Source organism: Sprattus sprattus (assembly GCF_963457725.1).
Source record: "Sprattus sprattus genome assembly, chromosome: 1".
Lineage (NCBI taxonomy): Eukaryota > Metazoa > Chordata > Actinopteri > Clupeiformes > Clupeidae > Sprattus > Sprattus sprattus.
This window is the reverse complement of record NC_137920.1, coordinates 30360509-30383107: the sequence shown is the minus strand read 5'-3', so window position 1 is coordinate 30383107 and position 22599 is coordinate 30360509. Positions and strand designations below refer to the sequence as shown.

The 22599-nt window shown below is 43.9% G+C and overlaps 3 protein-coding genes across 3 annotated transcripts; 2 read left to right on the top strand and 1 right to left on the bottom strand.

Annotated features, from left to right (window-relative positions):
- The first annotated feature begins 4988 nt into the window (after window positions 1-4988).
- fgf8b (fibroblast growth factor 8b) lies at window positions 4989-9629 on the top strand. Its single transcript, XM_080833085.1, has 5 exons — window positions 4989-5755; window positions 5853-5889; window positions 6610-6790; window positions 8229-8335; window positions 8605-9629. The coding sequence occupies exons 1-5, from the start codon at window positions 5724-5726 to the stop codon at window positions 8881-8883; spliced, it is 636 nt and encodes a 211-aa protein (XP_080689211.1). The 5' UTR covers window positions 4989-5723; the 3' UTR covers window positions 8884-9629.
- Window positions 9630-13027: 3398 nt separating this feature from the next.
- dpcd (deleted in primary ciliary dyskinesia homolog (mouse)) lies at window positions 13028-15232 on the bottom strand. The gene is made up of 6 exons (XM_080835152.1): window positions 15085-15232; window positions 14782-14862; window positions 14526-14647; window positions 14210-14343; window positions 13648-13750; window positions 13028-13404 (listed from the first exon to the last, which is right to left on the bottom strand). Exons 1-6 carry the CDS (start codon window positions 15146-15148, stop codon window positions 13300-13302), a joined length of 609 nt encoding a protein of 202 aa, XP_080691278.1. The 5' UTR covers window positions 15149-15232; the 3' UTR covers window positions 13028-13299.
- Window positions 15233-15408: 176 nt separating this feature from the next.
- On the top strand, window positions 15409-22487 carry poll (polymerase (DNA directed), lambda). The gene is made up of 9 exons (XM_080854483.1): window positions 15409-15473; window positions 15862-15990; window positions 16178-16475; window positions 16690-16804; window positions 17639-17998; window positions 18963-19136; window positions 19744-19872; window positions 21051-21219; window positions 21880-22487. The coding sequence occupies exons 2-9, from the start codon at window positions 15882-15884 to the stop codon at window positions 22239-22241; spliced, it is 1716 nt and encodes a 571-aa protein (XP_080710609.1). The 5' UTR covers window positions 15409-15473; window positions 15862-15881; the 3' UTR covers window positions 22242-22487.
- Window positions 22488-22599: the final 112 nt, after the last annotated feature.

Genomic DNA, 22599 nt, shown 5'->3' with positions numbered 1-22599 from the left:
AGGGAGAGAGAGGGAGAGAGAGAGAGAGAAAGAGAGAGAGAGAGAGACCTAGGTAGGTCTGCAAAAGTCATCGCTCCCTCCTCACCTTTCCACCGCACCGCACCACACAAGAGAAAAACAGGACAGAGAAAGGGGGGGGGGGGAGACAGAGAGAGGTGGGGAGAGAGAGAGAGAGTAAAGAAGAAAAAGAGAGAGGGGAAAAGAAAAGGGAGAGAGGCATGTGGAGAGAGAAAGAAAGAAAGAGAGACAGAGGGAGGGATAGAGAGGACAGAGAGTGAGAGATGGATGAAGAGAGGGAGAGAGGGAGGGAGGAAGGGGAAAGAAAAGAGGAATGGGGAGTAAGGGGAGGGGAGGGGTTGCACCCCAATACCAGGAATGAGGTCTGCTTTTATTGACTTTGTTAAACCATTTTCAATGTTACATCCTATGTGTTTACAAGACAGTAAATCACGCTCTGTACAACAGGGGAGCTCGGAACACTGAAGTCAGGGGAAACGCCGCCGCCGCGCACGGCAGTCAGCAGGGACCGCACAGTGAAGAGCCAGTGATGACCTTTAACAAACCATCCTCACTTTAAGGTTGAACAGAGAATCCCCTCGCAGAGATTTCCTCGCAAACTCTACAGTGGAATGGTACGGAAGCGCGCAGATGGTTTATTTTGGGTGTGTGTGTGTGGGGGGGGGGGGGCAGAGTTGAAGGAGGAAAGAGGATGAAGAAGGGTGAGTAAGAGAAATGTTGTAAGATGTTATTGTGAAAGGGGTTGAAGAGAATGAAGACCTCAAAATCTCTGACATGCCCCTGGTTTCATGTGTGTGTGTGTAAACCGTCTTGAGCAGCTTGGATTTCCAGAACGTTCTGTTGTGGATCAGTTTCATCGCTCCGGGCCTGTGGTCCCAGTGGTCCCAGTGCTTCTGGTCTGCAAAGACATTAATGCGCTCTCTCGTTTTTCTTCCCTACTCTCTCTCCCTCTCTCTATCTATCTCTGTCTCCCACTCTCTCTCGCTCTTTCCTATTCTCTCTCAAAATGCATCTATTGAATACAAATTCACCTTGAATTCCACCTTCACTACACCATAATGCCAAGTCAATAGAAGTATTTGCAAAGAAAAACACATTTGAATGCTAAGACAGTTAACAGAATGCAAACGATGACGTCTCTCCTCTCCCCATCCCTCATCCGTTTCACTCTCAACTCATCTCATCCAAAAGATGACATCACTACCCTGGACCTTCAAAGCACCATCACTCTCACCATGCCTCTGCTTCAGCGGCCACACTGAGTGATGCGTGTGTGTGTGTGTGTGTGTGTGTGTGTGTGTGTGTGTGTGTGTGTGTGTGTGTGTGTGTGTGTGTGTGTGTGTGTGTGTGTGTGTGTGTGTGTGTGTGTATGGAGGCTTACGATTAAACATTTCAGGTGGAAATCTTGGGAGCTGTGCTTGCCCACTGGTGTGTCGTTAATCTGTTTCTGTCTGTCACTAGCTCAGTCTATACCTGTCTCTCGTTTATCTGTGTATACATACAGGAAATACTGTATTTTCGACCTACTGCATTGTGTTTTTTGGGTTTGTTGTGTGTACTATCTATCTATCTATCTAGCTGTCTGTCTCTCTATCTATCTATCTGTTTATCTGTTTCCTTGTCTGTATGTTTTACATTTCCTTGGAAATGTTTAAACTACAGATGACACCTCACCTCACCTCACCTCAGATCAAAACCTCAGCCTTAGACCCTCTTAGGATAATAGCTCTACACTTGTGCTCTGGTGACCGAAGATTCAAGATCACGGTTCAGATGGAAATGTTCAGGTAGTGCATTACAATCGCTGCAATAAAGATGTACAGCACAATAGGGTTGATTCATACTGCAAACATGCACTGAAAAAAATTCCTTAGTGTTATAAACTCTAGTGCCTATACTAATGATACGTCATTCCAAAATAATAGTCCTTCCCACTGTTTCAGTCTGAGCATACAGACGTCTAGTAGTAGTTAGTAGTAGTACACTAACAACTACCATTACAGACAATGACTGGCTGGGCCTGCCAGTGATACAGCAAAGTGCATAGTGGTAAACCGTGGATCAACTTCACGTCTGTCGGCTGTTGGAAACCACAGAGGTACAGTAATAAGTATCGCACACAGCAGGGCGAAAAGATGACATTGAGGATCAGTTCCCACATACTCTTTTCCATTTGGGATATACTGTTTTCCCCCGACTTTTCCCTTTTTATTTTTTAAGTCACCTCTATGGTGTCTACCTTTCCATTGGCCTTGTCTTGAAACAGAGTGTATTTTTATGCCCGGCATTAGCAAGTGGGGGAATTGTCCCTCTCGAGATCGAGTCTACTCTTTAGAAGTTTCAGACATTTAGTCACTCCCCGACTAAGAATAACCAGCCCGGGGCCTCGTTGCCAAGTGTTTTTTCGTCTGTCGTTGTTCTTTTTCTTTCCTTCGCCTCTTTTCTTCTTCTCCTCCTCCTCCTCCTTCTCCCTCTTCTTCTTCTTCTTCCTCTTCTTTACAGCCTCCAGTGATGCTGTCTTCACACCGGAATGATACCAGCCAATGTATTAAGAGAGAGAGAGAGGGGCCCAAAATGTGAAAAGCAGCCCGGGGAAGACTTAGAATCCTGGGAGAAATTTTTCACTGTGGCGAAACAAGGGAGACAAACTGGAAAGGTTTCAGAGGACTGAGCTTGCTTTCTCTCTCTCTCTCTCTCTCTCTCTCTCTCTCTCTCTCTCTCTCTCTCTCACTCTCTCCATTTCGAACTCCAGACAGAGGACCTGGTGACCAGAGCCTGGCCATTAAGCCGGAGAGGCTCTCCACTACTTGATTATGGGACATAAAAAGTGGTGGCTGCTCACACACGGCCCAGATCGTTTGAAATATTTAAAGTGCCACTGTCTGGTTTGGGGCGACCGCATCAAAAATGTCTCGGGCAACGTGGGCGAACCACAACATGGTGCACTCTCTTTAAGCTCGGGCTCTTTCGCTTCTTGTGGGAAAATTATTATTTCTTCACTCTCAGTTAAATGCCTGTGACGGTTTCATTCTCAGCTTTTTACAACATCGAGACGACCGTCGTTGAACACTGAGAAAAGTGACTTTTTAAACTAATGAGTGGTAGTAATTCCATAGGAAATTGCCCCTTTAAAATTACAGATGGACGGCTTAAGTGTTTGGACAAGAGAAGCCTATCCCATCCCAGTGCAGAGAAAAAGAAGGCTAGTGAAGAAAGACATACAGGGAGATCCAGTGCTATGTGAGATATAACCATAAATATTTATGACGTCTATATGTCACACTTAACGATCCAAAACAGAATTACGAGTTCTGATTGGCAGTAGATGGAGAGGATGGCACTGGCTCACCAAACAGCAGTGGAATGTCTAGACTTTTCCTCAGTAACTTGAGTCTGCTGTGTCAACTCTCCACCTGTCCTCAGCAGCCATTTTACCATATGTTTCTCCAGTAGTGGATGCAGCCTGTATTCATCGGTACAGCTGAATTCATGCAACTGCTTTTTGAATGCGCTGTGAACATTACCACCTAAAAAAAACACAATGAATTTTAATCAATACTTTAAGTGGAGGTTTTAGACTTCATAACACACATACAACTACCCAACAAACCATCCCAAACACACACACACACACACACACACACACACACACACACACACACACACGTCCAGCTCCTCCTCAGTGAGCAGAGTCTGGCAGTGCAGTTCTTGATGTGAATCATTCCAGGTGGCAAAAGCAATTGTTTCACTGTCCCTCTGGATCTCATCAGGCAGGTACATTCTCACCCTCTAAATCCCTTGCACTGAACAGAGTGACTGATTTATTGCGACACATTGAAAGGCTAAAGATAATTGTATTTCTGTACCAAGCAGCTGGTCCATAGTTCACTACTGAGTTGAAATTTCAAAGAAACGAGACATTCGTTTTATAAATCAGTTTGGTTAGATGTGTTTGCAATGACGTGTTTCCAAATAGATGGAATTAATTAATTACAAATAATATGTTTTCAAGTGGCTGCAAGACAATGGATTTATGCATACTTTAGTACAATGTTGTTAAATAGCAACAGCTAGTGCTGTAATGCTTTATGTACTAAAACCATATTGCACTTTCCCTGACAGGCTCCCCCAGACTTTGCCATGTGTGTGCCTAATAAATGTAATTGTTACTCTCAGGAGAGCGAGAGAGAGAAAGAGAGAGAAAGAGAGAGAGAGAAAGAGAGAGAGAAATGTCATTGCATTTCTGAGAAAGAGTGTGGCTGAGCGAGAGGACCTTTTCAAACGAAGGCCGAGGTCTGGATATTGAATGTGAAAGCCATTTTGTATCATGTATTCACATGGAATACATATTACTAACATATGTAACATGAAAAAGCTAACACTGAAAGTAGCTCAATTCCACCAGGACCATGAAACAACCTCTAGGACTGGCTGCCTGGGAATACCTTATTGTAGTCTAGTTGGTTTCATAAAAGGAGGAACTTTATTCGTGTATGGCATTTTAAGACAAATCAGACGAAATTCTTCATAAAAAAGACTTCAATATGCTTGGCACTGGTGTCAAGTTCTAAGAAAGCAATAAAAGCAGACTTGAGCACATTCTTTAAAAAAAAAGAAGCTTAAACCTGCTTTTGTTACAAAACTTTGAAAACATCTGCTACCCTCAAACAATGTTGACATCGATGGTTATAGAAAATGAGGATTTCTCAACCTATAACCAGCACAAGTTTATACCATTCTTATTTGGATGACTATTATATTCACTTGTATTCACATTATCAACATGGTACAGATTTGTCATGTCGTTTCAAACCTGCGCACCTTCCGCGCAAGCCACACCCGCTGCCGCGTAGGAGAGTATAACCCAGCCTTCTAGGCTTAGCCAAGGACCTGAGATGTGGCTGGAGCTTCAGCCGGTATTTTGGAGCAACACGAGCCTACTCAGTTATTTCAAGGAATACACGTGCAAGCAGAGGAGGATGATCTGCGGTTAGACGGGAATCCCGCAGATGGAGGCGAGCGTGTAGTCTCTCCTCGCTTACGTCTCACCCAGGCTATTAGGATTAAAACAAACAAACAAAAAACGCAACTTTGACGGACATTTGGGCACTGCAGTAAGACACAAGAACAATTATTTGCTTGCTTTGTGGATGACACATATACAGTTACTTAAATAATATTTGATTTCTTCCAATTAAAAAACACGCTTCGTCTGACCAGTTTGGATGTCCACTGAAGTCAACTCCACGAGCATCACCAACTGGAGAGTGCATGTGTTTTAATGTCAGTTTTTGTGTCGCTCGTTGATTCCCAGTGATTTGCGTGGATATACAGCAATGACATTTTGAAGATGAGCGATTTTCACTCCGTATTTTCAAGAGGATTAAACCTTCGCTTGCCTAATCCTGGAGTTGCCGAAGACGTCCTCGTTGCGTGTCCTCTTCGGGTGGCCCAAAATCGGAGGAATTGAGATGCAATTGTTACATGAATGCCGTGCCGACCTCAAGGCTTTATCAAGCCGTCCGCTTCCTCATATTTGAGACAACGGAACATTCATCGCATTTCTGGTTGGAGAAGGAGATACATTGTTCTTAAATTCCCGTCGGGATAAATTGTATTTTCCCAAGACCTTGCATTAGTGGAGTGGTACTCATGCAGGGCTATCTATGCTGCGGGAGCCAGCACAGAGTTTGTAAAACTTCAAAATGAGGCTTAGAAATTCGGGATTAGGCTATCTGTAAGTGAAACCCGTGTCAATAGAGTATCTGAGTGGTTATTTACTCACCGCCAATAGCCAATTTAATCTCTGGCAATAAAACTGTTTTCTCTTTCAGGTTACTGCAGTTTATTGCGCTGTCTTTCCACACACAGGTAGGTTTACATCCCCATGCTGTGGGCCTACGCTTCTTGCAGACTGTAACCATGCTATTATTTTGCGCTGGACCCTTAAAATTATAGTGCCACCATATTTCAGTCGATAATAAAAAAGCAATATTGAGTTATAACGGCCGAACCTCGGGTTATTTATTTAAAATGTCTTTTGCCGCAATAAATGTGTTATAACCATGCAAACATCACATTATTACCTAAGTACTTGGCAAATATTCAAACATCTTGAAAAGAGGTCAAACGAAACTCAAATGGTAATTGTTATAACATCTGGATATGGCGCATGGCTGCATTGAAAAAGAATCGTTAAGGGAAATAGTCCAGGGAGACTAGGGGTCAAAGGGCATTCACGGTAAAACAACCTATCAGAGACATGTCATCTCTTGTCATTATAACGAGGTCAACATCATTGCCAGCTTACTTGTTAGTGACCATCGAGAGGTTATTATGTGTTTGATTGTTTCTTGAGATCACCTATTAAGATCATGGTCTGGTGCATTGAATTTAAAATGTGTTATTTTAACCAAGTAAATTAGGCTTTGGTCTTTAGAAACAAAACAGTCGTATAATTAGGCTGGAGAAAAAAAAAAACACCGCTATCTTAGTTCACTATATTACTGATAGCCTTAAAATGTAATTGACGACCGCCGCGCTTTGTTATCATCCAACTCCATCTATCCATTGTTGATTTATTTTGAACAGATCTCTGTACAGTCCCCGCCAAACTTTAAGCACCACGTCAATGAGCAAAGCCGCCTGTCGGATAGAATGAGCCGAAGAGTGACCAGAACATATCAGCTGTATAGCCGGACAAGTGGCAAACATGTACAGGTGCTCGGAAACAAAAGGGTCAATGCCAACGGCGAAGACGGAGATATCCATGGTGAGTCGTACACGCTTGTGTCTGGCGATCATGCATGCTGTTACAGTTTACGGAGTTAAGGTAATGCCGAAAGATAAAAAGCAGATTATGGTCTATACGCATAACCTGTGTCCAAGCGTTTAAAATGAAGTGGCTTTTAAAGCAGCACGACTACATTGTGGCTAATGTAAACCCTTCCATAGGACAGGTCTGCTTTTCTCCCACACTGCGATCCGTTTCCAGTCCCAACATTGTGGTTAACTGTGTTTTGTCCAATGAACAATGTTCGGCTGCTTTAAGTAGAATGTTCGGTTTAGGTGAGAGGGAGCAAGAAGCCAACATTTGAAATGGATTCTATATTCTCGTTTATATTGATGACTGGCTGATGTCAGTAGAAAGCCATGCTTCTGGAAAACCGATTAGGATTCATCTTACCTCTCTTAATATTTCCTTAATAGCTGTCTCTGTAGGAACTTGAAGGATTGATATACGACTTGCAATATTTGGACTTGAAACATATTCCTTACCCACGATTCATTAGAAAATAATGATTGAGCCTACCAGATAATTAAGTGCGCAATAGTATGCTATGCATTCAAACATTGCACGCAGGGAACGGGGCACGGAGTCCCACAGAGTTTCAACAACCAATCCACACTTATGTATGCGTTTTAAATGCTTGCTCTGGCCAAATTTGGAAACTATTCATGTTGAACTATGCAACTATGAAGGTTTCCTATGAAGTAAACTTTTTCTTACGCTTTTGCCAAATTGGTTTGAAAAAATAGTTTATTGAATTTGAATAATGTACTGAATTGAATTCTGTAACATCATGAAAATATATCTATGCATCTTATTTTCAACCACTCAGGCGTCTCCCTCCCCCCCCACACACACACGCACAGACACTCACATGCACACACACATTTACATTTACAGCATGTATTGCAGACTTTGCATTTGTACAGACACTTCATGCACTGTGCATTTTCTTAGTCTCATACACTCCCTCTCACTTGCAGTCATGCACACAAACAAACACAAACTAGCTCAAACACACACACACACACACACACACACACACACACACACACAAGCAGGCACACATTCCAACAATGACAGGCCACGACTCTGAGCTGTATGTCATATGTGGGTGTCTTTGCTGTTTCAGCTCCAAGTCAGACCGCTGCTTTGCACTGGTGGCTTGTGCTATTCACACACACACACACACACACACACACTTTTTTCCCCTCTCTCTCTTTCTCACACACACACACACAGATGAACACGCACATTTGTGTTTTGTGCTGTTTTGATTGATTTGCATGCAGCTTGGGAGGCTGTGAGTGCAATTGCAAGTTAATCATCCCTAGACAAACGCGTTCCCAAACTGAAGTGAAGAATTTCAGTTGCTTTTTTTAACTGAGTGTTTTTTTCTCCTTTGTTTGTTTGTTTGTAGCCAAACTCATCGTGGAGACAGATTCGTTTGGAAGCCGGATTCGTATCAGAGGTGCAAAGACAGGATACTACATCTGCATGAACAAGAAAGGAAAGCTCATTGGAAGGGTGAGACTCCGTGGCTTTTTTATGAAGATACAAAACTATGGCTTTTTTATGATGATACAATACTATGGCTTTCTTATGATTTCTCTCAAGATACAATACACTGAAGTCATATAGCAGGTGCTTATCATTCCACAGTTATACATTTTGCAGTTTAGTATTGATCAGATGGTCATACAAATCCCTTGGAAGGGAAATAACAGAGTGAGTCATTTAACCCCCCCCCCCCAACTCAGAAACTCACTCTCTGTGTACCTATCTGCTCCACCCAGAAAAAGGGTCACGGCCGGGACTGCATCTTCACCGAGATCGTCCTGGAGAACAACTACACAGCGCTGCAGAACGCCAAGTACAAAAGCTGGTACATGGCCTTCACCCGCAAGGGGCGGCCGCGCAAGGCCCAGCGCACCCGACAGCACCAGCGGGAGTCGCACTTCATGAAGCGTCTGCCCCGTGGCCACCTCCTCAGTGAGAGGAGGCCCTTCGACATCATCCCCTTCCCCACCGGCCGAAGGACTAAACAGGCGCGGCAGCAGGCTGTGAACCGGTAGAGGAGGCCCTTCGACATCATCCCCTTCCCCACCGGCCGAAGGACTAAACAGGCGCGGCAGCAGGCTGTGAACCGGTCGAGGATTCCTGGTCTGCTCCGCTAGCCTGAGGACATACAGAGGCTCTCGAGAGGATGTGGTTTTTCAATGTTCGAAAATACTTTGTAGTTGTTTTTTTTTTCATGTTCTAAATACTGGGATATATCTAATTAAGTGTATCTAATTGCTGAGTTACTCCCACGCCATACACTTATACAGATTTTAAAAACAAAAACAAACAAACAAAAAAACACACACACAAAAAAAAAATTACTTTAAACGATGCATGATGAGTATTTTTATCTGTTTGCGGTAACGAATTCCTGGAGAATCAAGGTACTGGACTGAATGTGTTTGCAGTGGGCGGCTCATACCTCCCTGCTGAGGACACTTTGGAGGCAAACGACGATAAACTTACTGTCAAGGAATGTCACGATATTCATCTGAATATTACACACAAACATGGCAGCTGCTTCTGGACTAGAAAGTTACTACATATCATTATAGATAATGATGTAATCACAACCATTTGTGGAATAGTTTTAGCCTTACACACATTTTTTGTCTGTTTTATACATACATGAATATATATATATATATTTTTATTGCAAGATTTGTAAAAAAAAAAAATGTAATGTAAAATACTTTAAAAAGGACGAAAATATTTATTTTAGAGTGTATTAAATTCACTAAAGAGCCTTTTGATTTGACGTGAGAACTTCTATGGGAGGATGTGGGGTGTGGGGGTGTAGGGGGGCAGAGGAAGACTGTTGTCCATTCAGCTGACCTATGGGGCTTGACTCCCAGGCTCATTTGAAGATTTCCCCTGGTAAACATTATTTACTTTGCCACTAAGATTTTTTTAGGGTCTGAAGAGATTTTTTTCTTTCCCCTGGTTTGACGTTTTGGTGGTTTCTAAAGACCCTATTCAGGTTGGGAGGCCTGGGGAGGAAGCCAGGCAAGCCAGAGCCCAAATGAGGGACTCCCGGAGCAATAAGGCCAAAACAAAAGGATCAGGACCAAATGGCCTTTGTATTGACACAGGCAGCCCCAGTCATTTCACTGTGAAACTGTTTAGAGAGAATCTATACATATACGTACACTGTATACATATATACACACACACACACATATATTTTTTTAGTTTACAGTCGATAGTGTTAGGGTGCACCTGTTGTTTTTATTTTATTTTTGATGTTTTTTCCTTGTACCCCCAGCTTCACTCAACCACCACCTCGCTCACCCCCCAAAACCCACCCCGCCAAGCCAAAGAAGAAACCCCGAAAAGCCAAAGCCCCAGATAACTGCGAAGCAATATCTGTGACAGGCCACTGAATTCAATGTGCTCAGCAAGTGAGACTGGGGCCTGAATAGCCCGGGCCGAGCATTAAAAGCGGTGAGGTCAGCCCACCATTTTGGCTCCAAACAAAGGTTACCACCATGTAGTTGCATTTCTCGGGATCACACACCGTAACCCCCTGATCAAATGGGCCCTTTGTGGCCCCCTGTATAAAGAAACATGTTATACAATGGCGGGTTCGCACAATAACATGAGGAGGGGTCAGTTATCAAAAAGAACGCCAGTCACACGGGGGAGAAGAAAGCCACCGGGAGCCTGTGAGGCGAGATGCACCAGAGGCCTGAAAGGGCCGTCAGTGGCTGGGAAGAGGCATTCGGGAATGAAATGAAAAAGCCAGAAAGAAACTGCTCTCCCTCTCCCTCTTTCTCTCTCTCTCTCTCTCTGTCTCTCTCTCCAGAGGCAGCTGGGCATGACCACAGAGGCCAGGCAACGGGGGGATAGACAGAGAGAGACAGAGAGAGAGAGAGAGAGGGAGAAGGGGGAAAGGAGACACTGAAAGACAGGGGGAGAGGGGGGGAAAAGAGAGGGTGAGAGGGACAGAGAGAGGGACACTCCAAACAGAGAATCAGAGCGCAGTGCAGTGCGGTGCGGTGCGGTGCCCCACACTTTCCCAGGATTGTCCTCTCTCAGTCAGGCTGCTTGGCCTGGGTCCATGCGCAAACCCATCCACCCGAGTTTTGATAATTTGGATGAAATACGGAGGTACATACAACAAAACAGGAGAACACATACCGTTGTGTGGCCCAGGCCAAATATTCACTGGTGGCTCTAAGTAAATGAAACAACATTTGTCTTTACAATAACAAACTCTACATAAAAAAAAATTATAGCTCCATTTTTGTTTAATTGTTATTACAGGCAAACCAGTAAATTATGGGCTGTTTAGAGTTCTCAGAACTTGCCTGGTTAATTCCTCAACACTGCAGCAGATGTTGCTGTGATGTTAAGCGTGGCACAGATGAAAGCTCATGATCTTCCTGTCGTGGGGGTCAATAGGTTCTGACAACATCACATTTGGCCCTGCCCCACTGTCATAACAATAAACCAGCTAGATAGGCCCTGCCATAAGAGTGAGCTTGCCACTTAAGGCAAGCCAGTGTCCCCAAAACCACGTCACCACATTTTGAGCATATAATCTTGGCTGTGAGCTACATTGAGAGGACGAAGGCCAGACTAACCATGCAATCCCAGTTAACCCTGCGCGTGCCGGACTCGCCCTTCAGCATGGCAAGGCTCACCTTGGCCTCTGGCCAAAAACGTGTGTCTCCAGGGCAGCTGAGAGAGTCTGCTGCATGTCGCTGCAGATAGCTAGGAACAGTAGCGTGGAATCTTCGGGCAGGAGAACAGAAGCTCCTGTGTTGGCTCCAGTGCCGGCGTAGGTTCTGTCTTGCAGCAGCACTCCAATGAGGTGAACAGATGTGAGGGGATGGAAAACAGCTCTTCTCCAAGGCTGGAAGGGTCTACGACGGTCATTAGGTCCTCGTGTTTTCAAGGACAATATCCACTCGGAGACGCTGTTTCTCGCCAGTGTGAACCGCGCCGATTGGTGGATCGGCAAAGATCGTGGCCGTGGATACACACAAAAATCCGATGCACCTGTTCAGAGCCATGACAGATGCCAGGGAGGTGTCTCCTTAAAAGCTGCCTGAACTTTCTAGTTGGAGTAAGAAGTTGCTAAACATATGTCTTGAAACTCCATGGCTGTGCGTTCATGGTTCACGCTGCGCACAATGGTGAGACAAACCATAGTGTGAGAGTGTGGTTAAGTGTCTGTTTTTAGTGTTTACTTACCGGGTTTGGCAAGGAGGCTTAGGCCTAGGGACAGTAGAGAGGGAGGCTAAGTGTCGCAAGAGCGAAGACCTCTGTATTTGCATGGTATTGTTCCTCTGTCTTGTTTGCATCTAAATATGCACACAACAATCAGTGGTATTTTGTGCCGAACCGTTCCTCACAAGAGGTTGTGGAACAAAGGTTCATGGCAGTGTGGCTCGACAGCCCTGGAAACAAAAACACGCCTAAACAGGAGGGAAGAAAAATCATTGCAATCCTTTAAGTCCTACGCGTGTCTCTTTAAACTCTGACAAACACACTTTGACGCTTTCTCCCGTTAATTGGGAGTGTTTTTTGTTTGTTTGTTTGTTTGTTTGCAATATGGCTGAAGGCTTCCTCTGAAGATCTCCTGTTTGATTTGCAGTAGGGGGTTTGTGTTCTTTTAAGAAAATCGGTCAAGTACCGAGTTCGATCTCTAAGACCGTCAACCGCAAAATGGCTTTACAATGGATTCCTACGGGGCAAGCATGCATGTCGAAGGTGTGTTATTATAAGGGTCTGACAACAGGTAAAGGATCCCTACAGAGATACACCTGCGTCTGTTTACCTCAGTACCTGTAAATAAAACTGTTTCTACGGTGTTTTACCCTTCTCTGATGTAGCACCCCTTTCAGTGGGGCCGATTGGCCTACCGTGTGGCACTGGAGTGGGCGCCCAAAGGAGGTCACCTCCCTTGGATCATCGACTACAGGCACTGAATGGCACGCTGGCTGGAATGCTATGTGGCTCTCTGAATGGGTGCCACTGGTTAAAACTGAAAAGAGAGTGAAACTAACCTCAGGAATTGCTAGGAGGAGAGAGTTTGAGGGTTTGAGTAAAGTTGCTTTGGAAACTTTGGATAAGGTAAAGTTTTATTGAAAAAAAAAATGCGTTGACACTTATTGATTTTGCACAGCAATCGCTTCAGTGGAGACTTACTCGTTAAGGCCAATAATTCAGTTCTAGCAATAATTGACTGAACAAATACGTCTTTCACATCAATCGGTTAATTACGTCATATATCCAGCATCGGACCATTGACATATTTATCTTACATTTTTCTTCTGGTACTTCGGAAATATTCCAGTATCCCCCCCATAGAAATGTTGATTCGGAAGTCCTCTATGTATTACCGGTACACAAAGTGGGCCAGGGATCTTCTCTTGGGTACCAAACCTGTGGGGTGAAGTAAGAGGACGGTCCCCGATTCCTCACTGGGTTTTACAGTCAATGTCTCCTTCGTTCGTTCCCTTCAGCTTCTTCAGTTCTCTCATCATCTCCTGCTCGAGGCTCAACAACTCCTTGGGCTTCTTGTACTGCAACAGATCCAGAGAACATTTAAACAGTCAAGCTGTGCTTATCAAACAAGGCATGGTATCAGTTCCTGCAAGAACCACAATTGACCTAAGACAACACTCTTCAAATTGTTCGATGGGATATTTCTCTCAGTTGAGACTTCTCAGAGCGCTTTGGTGAAAAGTTGTATGGTTGGTTAACTTTGGTGATATCCCAGGAAGAGTAGAGCAAAGTACTGAGGGCAAGTTCTGGCCGTAACTTACACTGATGATCAAAGTGTTGTTGGCATGAGTGTGGCTGATGGCCGAGGCCTCAAGAGGCAGCTGGCAGCGGTCTAAATCTGGAATGGTGAACTTCTTGTAGTACCTGTGAGGAAATATAGGGATCAAAACAAAGCAAGGTTCGCAAGGGACTGTCACTATATTGGTCTAGCAGTGCCACCTGCTGGACTAGCTTGGTAACTACACGGCATACAATAAACATTTTAGAACCAGACTTCAGGATATATTTGTTTGCTAGCAAACACCAGTGAGAAATGTAGAGCTGGGCAAAATTGATATTTTGGGATAACATGTTACATTTACCAACTCACAAAGTGAATTGCCTCAATAGGCAATGACAAAAGAGCATTCTTTTAAATATGGATGTCAGTTTTCATTGCAACTACATTTCTGAGTTCTCTGACTCACTCTGTAGCCGATTAGCTCCTGGTATATGAATACTTTTTGTTCCAATCACTTCATCTGTGTACAGTTCATGAAAACAGTGATAAATAACACAAAGATTCTGAACAAAATAAGCAACATTTTAAGCCAAAGATTTTACTTTTTGTTGGATGTTCTTATTATGCAGATCCGTTCCACAGGTTCTATAGTCAGGCTGTAGACCTCTTTGGGGTATGGAAGGTTCCGGACTCTCCACTGAAAACTAGTTTTTGTGTCGTTGCGCAGGAACACAGGCTGTAGGAAGTAGACAAACAAACAAAAAACATGATATCACTGCATGCAAACCCCAATTATGAAGAAAAATCAATTCTTGATGAATAGAAGACTGACTTGGTCTTGACTGAATACAATAACAACCATGGCAAGACATAAGTGACAGTGAATTTAATTAAAACAATCAACTGAGTAAATCTTACATTGGAGCTGTTTTCCTTGATTGTATCTTGCTCCACTGAAAGTGGTGAAGGCAGAGGGTTGCCAACCTCGACTTGCCATGCTCCATGTCCACCGAGGGTAGTTTTCGAGCGCCACTTTCTGACTGATGATGAATAACCAAGAATAGTTTCTTAAAACGCCAAGATAGATACCATTCCCAAACTGTGCTTATAGTTAAGGAATTAAATCTAGCCGGCAAACTCATGTGCTGAGAAAATGTAACATGTGACAACTTACGTATGAGCTCGTCGGTTTTCATGTCATATTCCTCTGCCATCTCTTTCACATCACTAAACAAGTAATGCACTTTCCTTTTACCTGAAATATTGCAAAAACATTCACTCATAAGTTAACGTTAACTAACTGGCGTGCTATGTTAACTTACAACACCACAGGATGGCTAAATTAACTTAGCTGGCGTGTTGAGCTAGTCAACATTACCTATCACGTGTAAGCTAAACAGCCGTTTCTGTTGTGTAGTATAATAATACCTTGCGCATGTACACGGCCAAAGATCTAGCTACATACACGTTAACATACCATCGCTTATTATTGCAGTTTTCTTCGATGCTTTTAGTTGATCTATCCAGCTCTGCACAGCCATGACGAAGGTCTCAGATTCCTCAAACTAAACTGGTTTCTATGGCAACAGCTTCTTTAAAACCTTATTGTAACTTGATGTAGGTTAGACAGCTATCTATCATAGCTAAGAGCATTCCCAAAAAAGCTAGCGATAGCGTGTCAGGGTCTTATAATTTACCACAGACCATCGCAGGAAAGAATCATATGTACTGAAGTATCATCCTCGTGATTTCATGAGCTATCAAGTTAGCTTGTCAGATGGGGTTCAATCAATGTGTGACCCGGAAGTATTTCGTTCAAACTGAAATAGGCAAACAGGATTTTGTTTTGGTCGTGGGTCAGTGTTGGTAAGTAGCCCTGTTGACCAAATTAGTTTGAGTTCAAATTGAGATTGAGTTGTGGCTTGCAGCATGATATTTTCAAAACTTTCAGTGGTTTTAAAGGCATAACTCAAAGAACCATAAAGTTCACAGCATGGATATCATTCCCTAATGTTTCGTCTTCCAGTCCTCGTTGTCTAGCCACCTAACGTATGCTAAGTAGACTAAAATGTACGGGTCGTTAGAGAGCCCTTAAAGCAGATTTTCATGGTAGCTATATGTGTTTGATGTAATTTAATGAGAGCTTTATCGTTTATTTGCGGTAATTATTGGTGGTTGCATATAATTCATTTTTTTATGAATTAAGAACATGAATGCAGTTTGAGTGTCTCACATATTTCAAACGTGTCGGTAGGGTTCTAATGTCTCAGCATAATGGAGGCCCACGGTATTTTAAAAGCCTTTCCAAAAGTGAAGCGATCAAAGGTCGCCGAGACCAAGGACGCACCTCCACGCAAGAAGACGTCGGACGGAAATGTAACAGGTAAGAGAGAGAGAGAGAGAGAGAGAGAGAGAGAGAGAGAGAGAGAGAGAGAGAGAGAGAGAGAGAGTGTGTGTGTGTGTGTGTGTGTGTGTGTGATTGAGGGAAGGAAGACACTTAAACCCTGTACCTCTTGAAGCATCAAAGCTCTCATGTTTCTTAGCTCGTTCCTTCGTTTCCTTGCTTGCAGGCACTGTGTTCCAAGATGTCTCAGTACACATCCTTCCATCTGGCATTGGGAAAGCCAGATGTGGGATCTTCCAGAGACAGATCACCCAGAATGGGGGAAAGATTGAGGATGCATTAGGCCCCAGTGTCACCCATGTCATTGTGGAGGACACTATGGACTGTGAACGGGCCTTGAGGCTGCTGAAAGTAGACACCTTGCCTTCCTCAGTGAAGCTGGTGAAGTGTTCTTGGCTTAGCGCATGCATCTCTGAAAAACGGTTACTGGACACTACAGCCCACGGCCTCCTTCTCCCAGACAGGTAGCAATGACCTTGTTTCTGTCAGAAAGCTTAAATTGTTCCTTGTGTGACTGTAAAGTTAATCATCTGTGTCTTCTCACATCAGAAATGGCTGGGATAGTAGATATTTCTTCTGTGTAGCTTATTATTACTGGTAGTCATGCACTTCTGTCATGTTTTTCGGTGGTCTTTTATCCACACAGGCTATTTATTGCATCTGTGTCATGATTTGTAGGAACATACCAGTCAGTAAAGTCAAGACAAAAGAAGAGAGTGAAATTAAACCTTTCAAAGGCAATGTGACTCAAAAGTGTGACTTCCAATCAGTGCACAAAACCCCGGCCGAAACGGTAGGTTATGTTTAAGGAATTTTGTTTCATCACATTTAAAAAGAATGCTAATAATTTAGGTGACTTTCAGTCCTTTAACACAGTGCTGCTTGAAAGTATGTGAACCGCTTGAGCAGTTTAGGGTTTTCTGTTGTTTTACCATGATTTTTGTATTTGATCTATTTTACCGCAACTCTGACTAGAAGTGGCCTTCTTGGTGATGGTCTTGATGGGGTCCACTTCTAGGCAGAGTTGCGGTCATTTTACATGCCCTTCATTTGTAAATGATTTGTCTTACAATGAATAGATGGAGCTGGAATCTTTTGGAGATGGTGTTATAGCTTTCCCCAAATTGATAGGCTGTCAGTACCTTCTTCCTAATGTCCTCGGATATCTCTTTTCCTCTCGGCATTGTTGATCTGTGTGGGTACACCCTCGCACTACAGTAGTTTGGTTGGTTTCCTCTCTCTTTTAATCTGGGTCACCCAACCAATCTCCTAAGGATGTCTCATTTGATTGGTTTGCTTAATTGACTAATTAAGCACCGAATCTGTTACCTACTTGAATTTACCAATGCAGCTGTTTCATGTAGGTTTTTGGCTACTCACACAATTCCCTCTAAACAAGTCCATGCAATTGATAAACATAAACCTGACATTTCATATATGGAAAACTGGTGATGAGAAAATAGAAAAATCATGGTAAAAAAAATGAAAAATCTGAACTGCTCAAGGGGTTAACATACTTTCAAGCAGCACTGTATGTCCCTGAATCATCAGTGCATTGTACATTGCAGAACATTTTTGAACTGAGCCCTGCCAACTTATTATGACACCTTCTCTCTTGTGCCCCTAGATGACGCAAACACAGACCCAGGAGGACAAAGACAACTACAGGGATGAGTACGGCGTGTCCCAGAGTGACCTGGAGGCACTGATTGGTGGGCACCACCCTACAGAGGGTCCCTCGAGCCCAGCTACCTCTGCCGGTGCCACCACCACTGCTGCCACACAGCAGCCGCCAAGCCTGCCTGGGAAGTGGGTTTGCGCCCAGTCGTCCGTGAGCAAGGGGAACAACCACAACAAGCACCTGACAGACAAGCTGGAGCCTCTGGCCAAAGCCTACACACACAAGGGGGACAGGTGGCGGGCCTTGGGCTACTCCAAAGCCGTCAACGCCCTGAAGAGTCACCACAAGCCAGTCACGTCTTATGAGGTGCATTCCATTCTCTCGGTTTCTACAAGCACTTTGTTTTGTGTTTTTCGATTTGGTCAGTACTGTTTTTTTGCCTAGTACATACATTGTGGATTACAGGGTTGCCCCAATGCTGGTCTGTTGGCACTGCACATGCATTATATCCAGAGTGTACAGTACCCCTGGATTCCTTAATGGCATCCTAGGTAGCCTTTGTCTATTAGAATGTGACACAGCACCACCATATAGTTCCCTACATGTAAATATTTAACATTCTAATAAAACCCACACTGAGATTTTAAGTGATCGTTGGCTAGACTATTCAGTAGTCGCCTAACTATGACTATCTGTTTAACTACCAATGTCACTAGCAGGATCAGGAAACGCTCAATGACTCATCCTACTAGTCAGATGTAAACAATTAAAAACAAGATCGCTCTGTAGACATTTCAAAAGCAACGGATGACTGCATTGTGTTTAGTAGGCCACAACGACACTCCAGCTTTGAATTGATGCCGATGTGGGAATGTAAAGAAACCTTTTTTTGTTTGCATCAAACTTATTGTTGGAACCCCCAAAAATTGAAGTGATGGCAGCACAGCTCTCAGTAATGTCATGCTTCATAACGAAGCACTTGCACGGAAGCGCAATTGGGGAATGACATGGAAGTCTTTTTTCCGACAACACTATCTAAACACTATCCAAACAAGCATATGAACACTATCTCTTTGCACTATCCACATTTGCAGCACAAGAACACTTTCCTCGTGGACATCAACACTGGCACAATCTATGCATACTGTACCATAGAGTCACATCCATTCCTGTATCTGTAAACCCCCAACTCCTTGTGTACATGTTCTCCCTATGTGTATGTGATTTATGTCTGTATGTCTGTGATTTGCACAAGTGCATACGTGTATAAACTACTGGATTATCTACATTTCCCTCGGGATTAATAAAGTATCAATCTATCATCTAACAGGAGGCATGTCAGATCCCAGGCATCGGCCACCGGATGGCAGACAAGATCATGGAGATCATGGAGAGCGGGCACCTCCGCAAGCTGGATCACATGGGGGAGGACGTGCCTGTGCTGGAGCTCTTCTCAAACATCTGGGGAGTGGGAGCCAAAACTGCACATCTGTGGTACCAGATGGTGAGTGATGGGCCTTGCAGGTCTTACATAGTTTGTCAGTGCAATATGTAGGTTTTTAGGCTGCAATAAGCTGCTATGCCAAACAAGACATTTCCAGATCAGTCAAAAGGAAGTTATGATATCTTGTTTATTGCTATTCCAGTTTTATCTCTGCGCCTTCATTCAGCATTTCAGGTTTTTTCCAAGGTTGTTAACATTTCTAGGGCCAGACAAGTTTAATGACATGCCACGAAAGGCTTGGAACAGACAAGCATCAGAATTGCATCATTGTTTTAAGTCTTTAATGACTTTTGACAGCATGTCTTTTTTGCACAAAACAACTTTTTTATTTATTTATTTTTTATTTTTTATTTTTGACCATTACTCGTGTACCTGATCCAGAAAGACTTGGATCCTGGATCCATAGTAACTGATAAATCCATTCTGAAATAAATGTGTGGCTCTTGTGTGTTCAGTGCAACCGTTGAAGTTACCAGAACTCGCAGTGCTCATCATATTTTGTTGAAATTAATAGCACAGCTGTGGTTGTAATAGATATGTATTGAAACAAGGAACGCTTTAAATATGTCTGCTACTTTTCCTTTATGTTTTGCATATATTTTCTCAGGGGTTTCGCACCTTGGAAGATATCCGCACCAAAGCAACTTTAAATCCCACACAGCAAATTGGACTGAAACACTACGACGACTTTCTGGATCGAATGCCACGAGACGAAGCATCTGCCATAGAGAAGACCGTACGTTTACTTTGACATAGTGCCTATCTAAATAATTAACACACCGCCAACAGCTTACAAATGCTATAAGCTTATAACGATATCCCGACGAAAGAGAAACTAATAAATATTCTACGGCTTCCACATTAAGTTTAACTCCCACCATCAGATTTATGTTTGCGCCGTTAAGTCGTGAAAGACACGGCATCTCCTGGAATTTCGCAATGCTAATAAGTAAAAAGCAAAGCTTGTAAGTCCGAGCAGGACATTAAAATAAACAGGGCATGAACACAAGTTTGCATTGGCCCCAGCACATTGTCAATCTTCTTCCCTCTGTGCTTGATTGAGAAAGCAGAGCGCTTCGAGTTGAGCGTTCACTCCCTGAGAGGGGGAGTGAGAAGAGGGTTGGAGGTGGGGGGGGGTTAGGGCAAGGGAGTTGGGGTGGGATGAGTGTTGAGGGGTTGGGGTGGGTGCGTATTGGGAAGGAGAAGTGCTCCCGCGCTTGGCACGGCATAAGTCGGTCAGCGCGCACAGATACCTTTGGTCATTTTGGAGGGACTTGGGGCGAGGCCAGTTGTTTTCTTGTCAGGGGTACGGCTGCTTCCCGTTTGGCCTTCCCCTGGTGGGACCACTGCTGGAGATAGAAAGAGCAGATCGAGGAGATGAGTGTAGCATGTGTCCCCCTCCAGCCTGTCAGCAGTGATATGTGGAGCATGTAACCACTCCGTCTCGAATGAGTTAAGTGCCTAATTGTCGGAATGCAAGGTAGACGCAGGAGAAACACACGAGAGAGGGAGGAGGGAGGGGGAGGGAGGGGAGAGAGGGATTAGGGTTGGGGTAAGGGGGGCGAGTGAAGGAAAAAGCAGAAGGAGAGTGTGAGAGGGAGAAAGAAAACACGGTCAACCCTCATTTGATTTTAAGTCTTCAAAACTGTGGAGGGACCGGTTTTGGAGGTAGCAGCATGAAGCAAGGCCAGGAAACGAGATGAGATTTCCAACACCATCTTAATTCTCGGTGACTTTCTCTCCGTTCGTTGTGTGTCTAATGTATCATCACTCATGCACAGGGTATTATGTCATGTAAGTTGCTCTGTCACTCATTCTTTCTTTCTATGTTTATCCTTGTCTTGTTCTCTCTCATCGTCCTTCTCCCTCTCCCTGTCATTCTTCTTTCCATCCTTTCTTCACTCCTTTCGGCAGGTGAGGGATGCCGCCCACGCTGTAGACCCAGGCCTGGAGGTGGTGGCCTGTGGCTCCTACCGTCGAGGGAAGGCCACATGCGGTGACGTGGACGTCCTCATCACTCACCCGGACGGACAGTCCCACAAGGGCGTCTTCAGCCAACTGCTGCACATCCTGCACGAGAGCGGTACGGCAAGATCTGAGACATCCGCATTTAAGCTCTTTTTTTTTTTTTTTTCTGTGGATTTTGTTGCTTTGTCCATGCATGCCTTGCTTTTAGCCAGGAAACATTGGCAAAAAATCCATTAAGGATTCTAATCCAATAAATGTTTTTGTGAAATTCAGCTAATTGCTCCTCATGGTCCTCTCGCTGCCTGTTCAGGTTGTGCGCTGTGATCGTACACAGACCAGGCAAATGGTTGGCCCGAGCCGTAAACAACTGTAACCAATGAATACGTTGCTTAAGGAGCATGGACAGGAGGGGTGTGATTTCATTGGCTGTTAAACTAAATACAAACAACCTTTTACCTGTACTCTGGTTGATTTGCTTTCTAAATGCAAATCATTGCATCCCAAACGCTTTGTTATATCTGGGAATATTTTCGTTATTTCTTTTGTGTTCCATAAACAAAAAAGCTGAATTGAAAGATCCGTAAAGATATAGCAATTTAAGTATCAGTGTCAGTATTGATATTGTTTTTTTTCTCATGGCAAAATGTGATGGCACACACTTTTCAAGTTCTAGTGATTCCTTTGAGTGATGCCGTCACCTAGTTTGTTTTAGGCAAGTATCCTCCTTCGCTGTTTACACACTAATGATATCTTTTTTTTTTTTTGTATTTATAAGGCTTTCTTACGGACGACCTGGTGAGTAACGAGGACAATGGCGAGCAGAAGAAGTACATGGGCGTGTGCCGGCTACCTGGCTCTGGGTGGCGCCACCGCCGCCTGGACGTGATTGTGGTGCCCTACGCCGAGTTTGCCTGCGCGGTACTCTATTTCACCGGCTCGGCCCACTTCAACCGCTCCATGAGGGCCCTGGCCAAGACCAAGCGCATGAGCCTGTCCGAGCACTCGCTGAACTGCAACGTGGTGCGGCACGGCACGGCCAAGGTGGGCTTAGGCACTCCGCTACCCACGCTCGGCGAGAAGGATGTGTTCATCCACCTGGGTGTTCCATACAGGGAACCCCATGAGAGGGACTGGTGACGTGTTCTGGGTTAAGGGACTTTCCAGACTTTTCCAGACTTCAGTGGAGATATATAAGGTGTGGGGAGATTCTTCCTGTAGTTATGTCAGTTGTTATTTAGTGCAAATACATCTATAAAAATTAAGGGATGCTGTATGAGGACCTTTAAAGAAATGGAGACTGAGAAGACTGCATAGCAGAACATACTTATAATAAAATAATCATGTTTTTTTTTTTCATAAATCATGTGCAGGAGAATGTGTGTTGGTAGGTTTTAACATGTTTCAGAAGATGAATGTAGAAGAAGAGCCATGCTTTCAATGTACTGTTTTTAAGAGAATTAAGTTAATATCTATCTATTTGAAAAAACTGTATTCC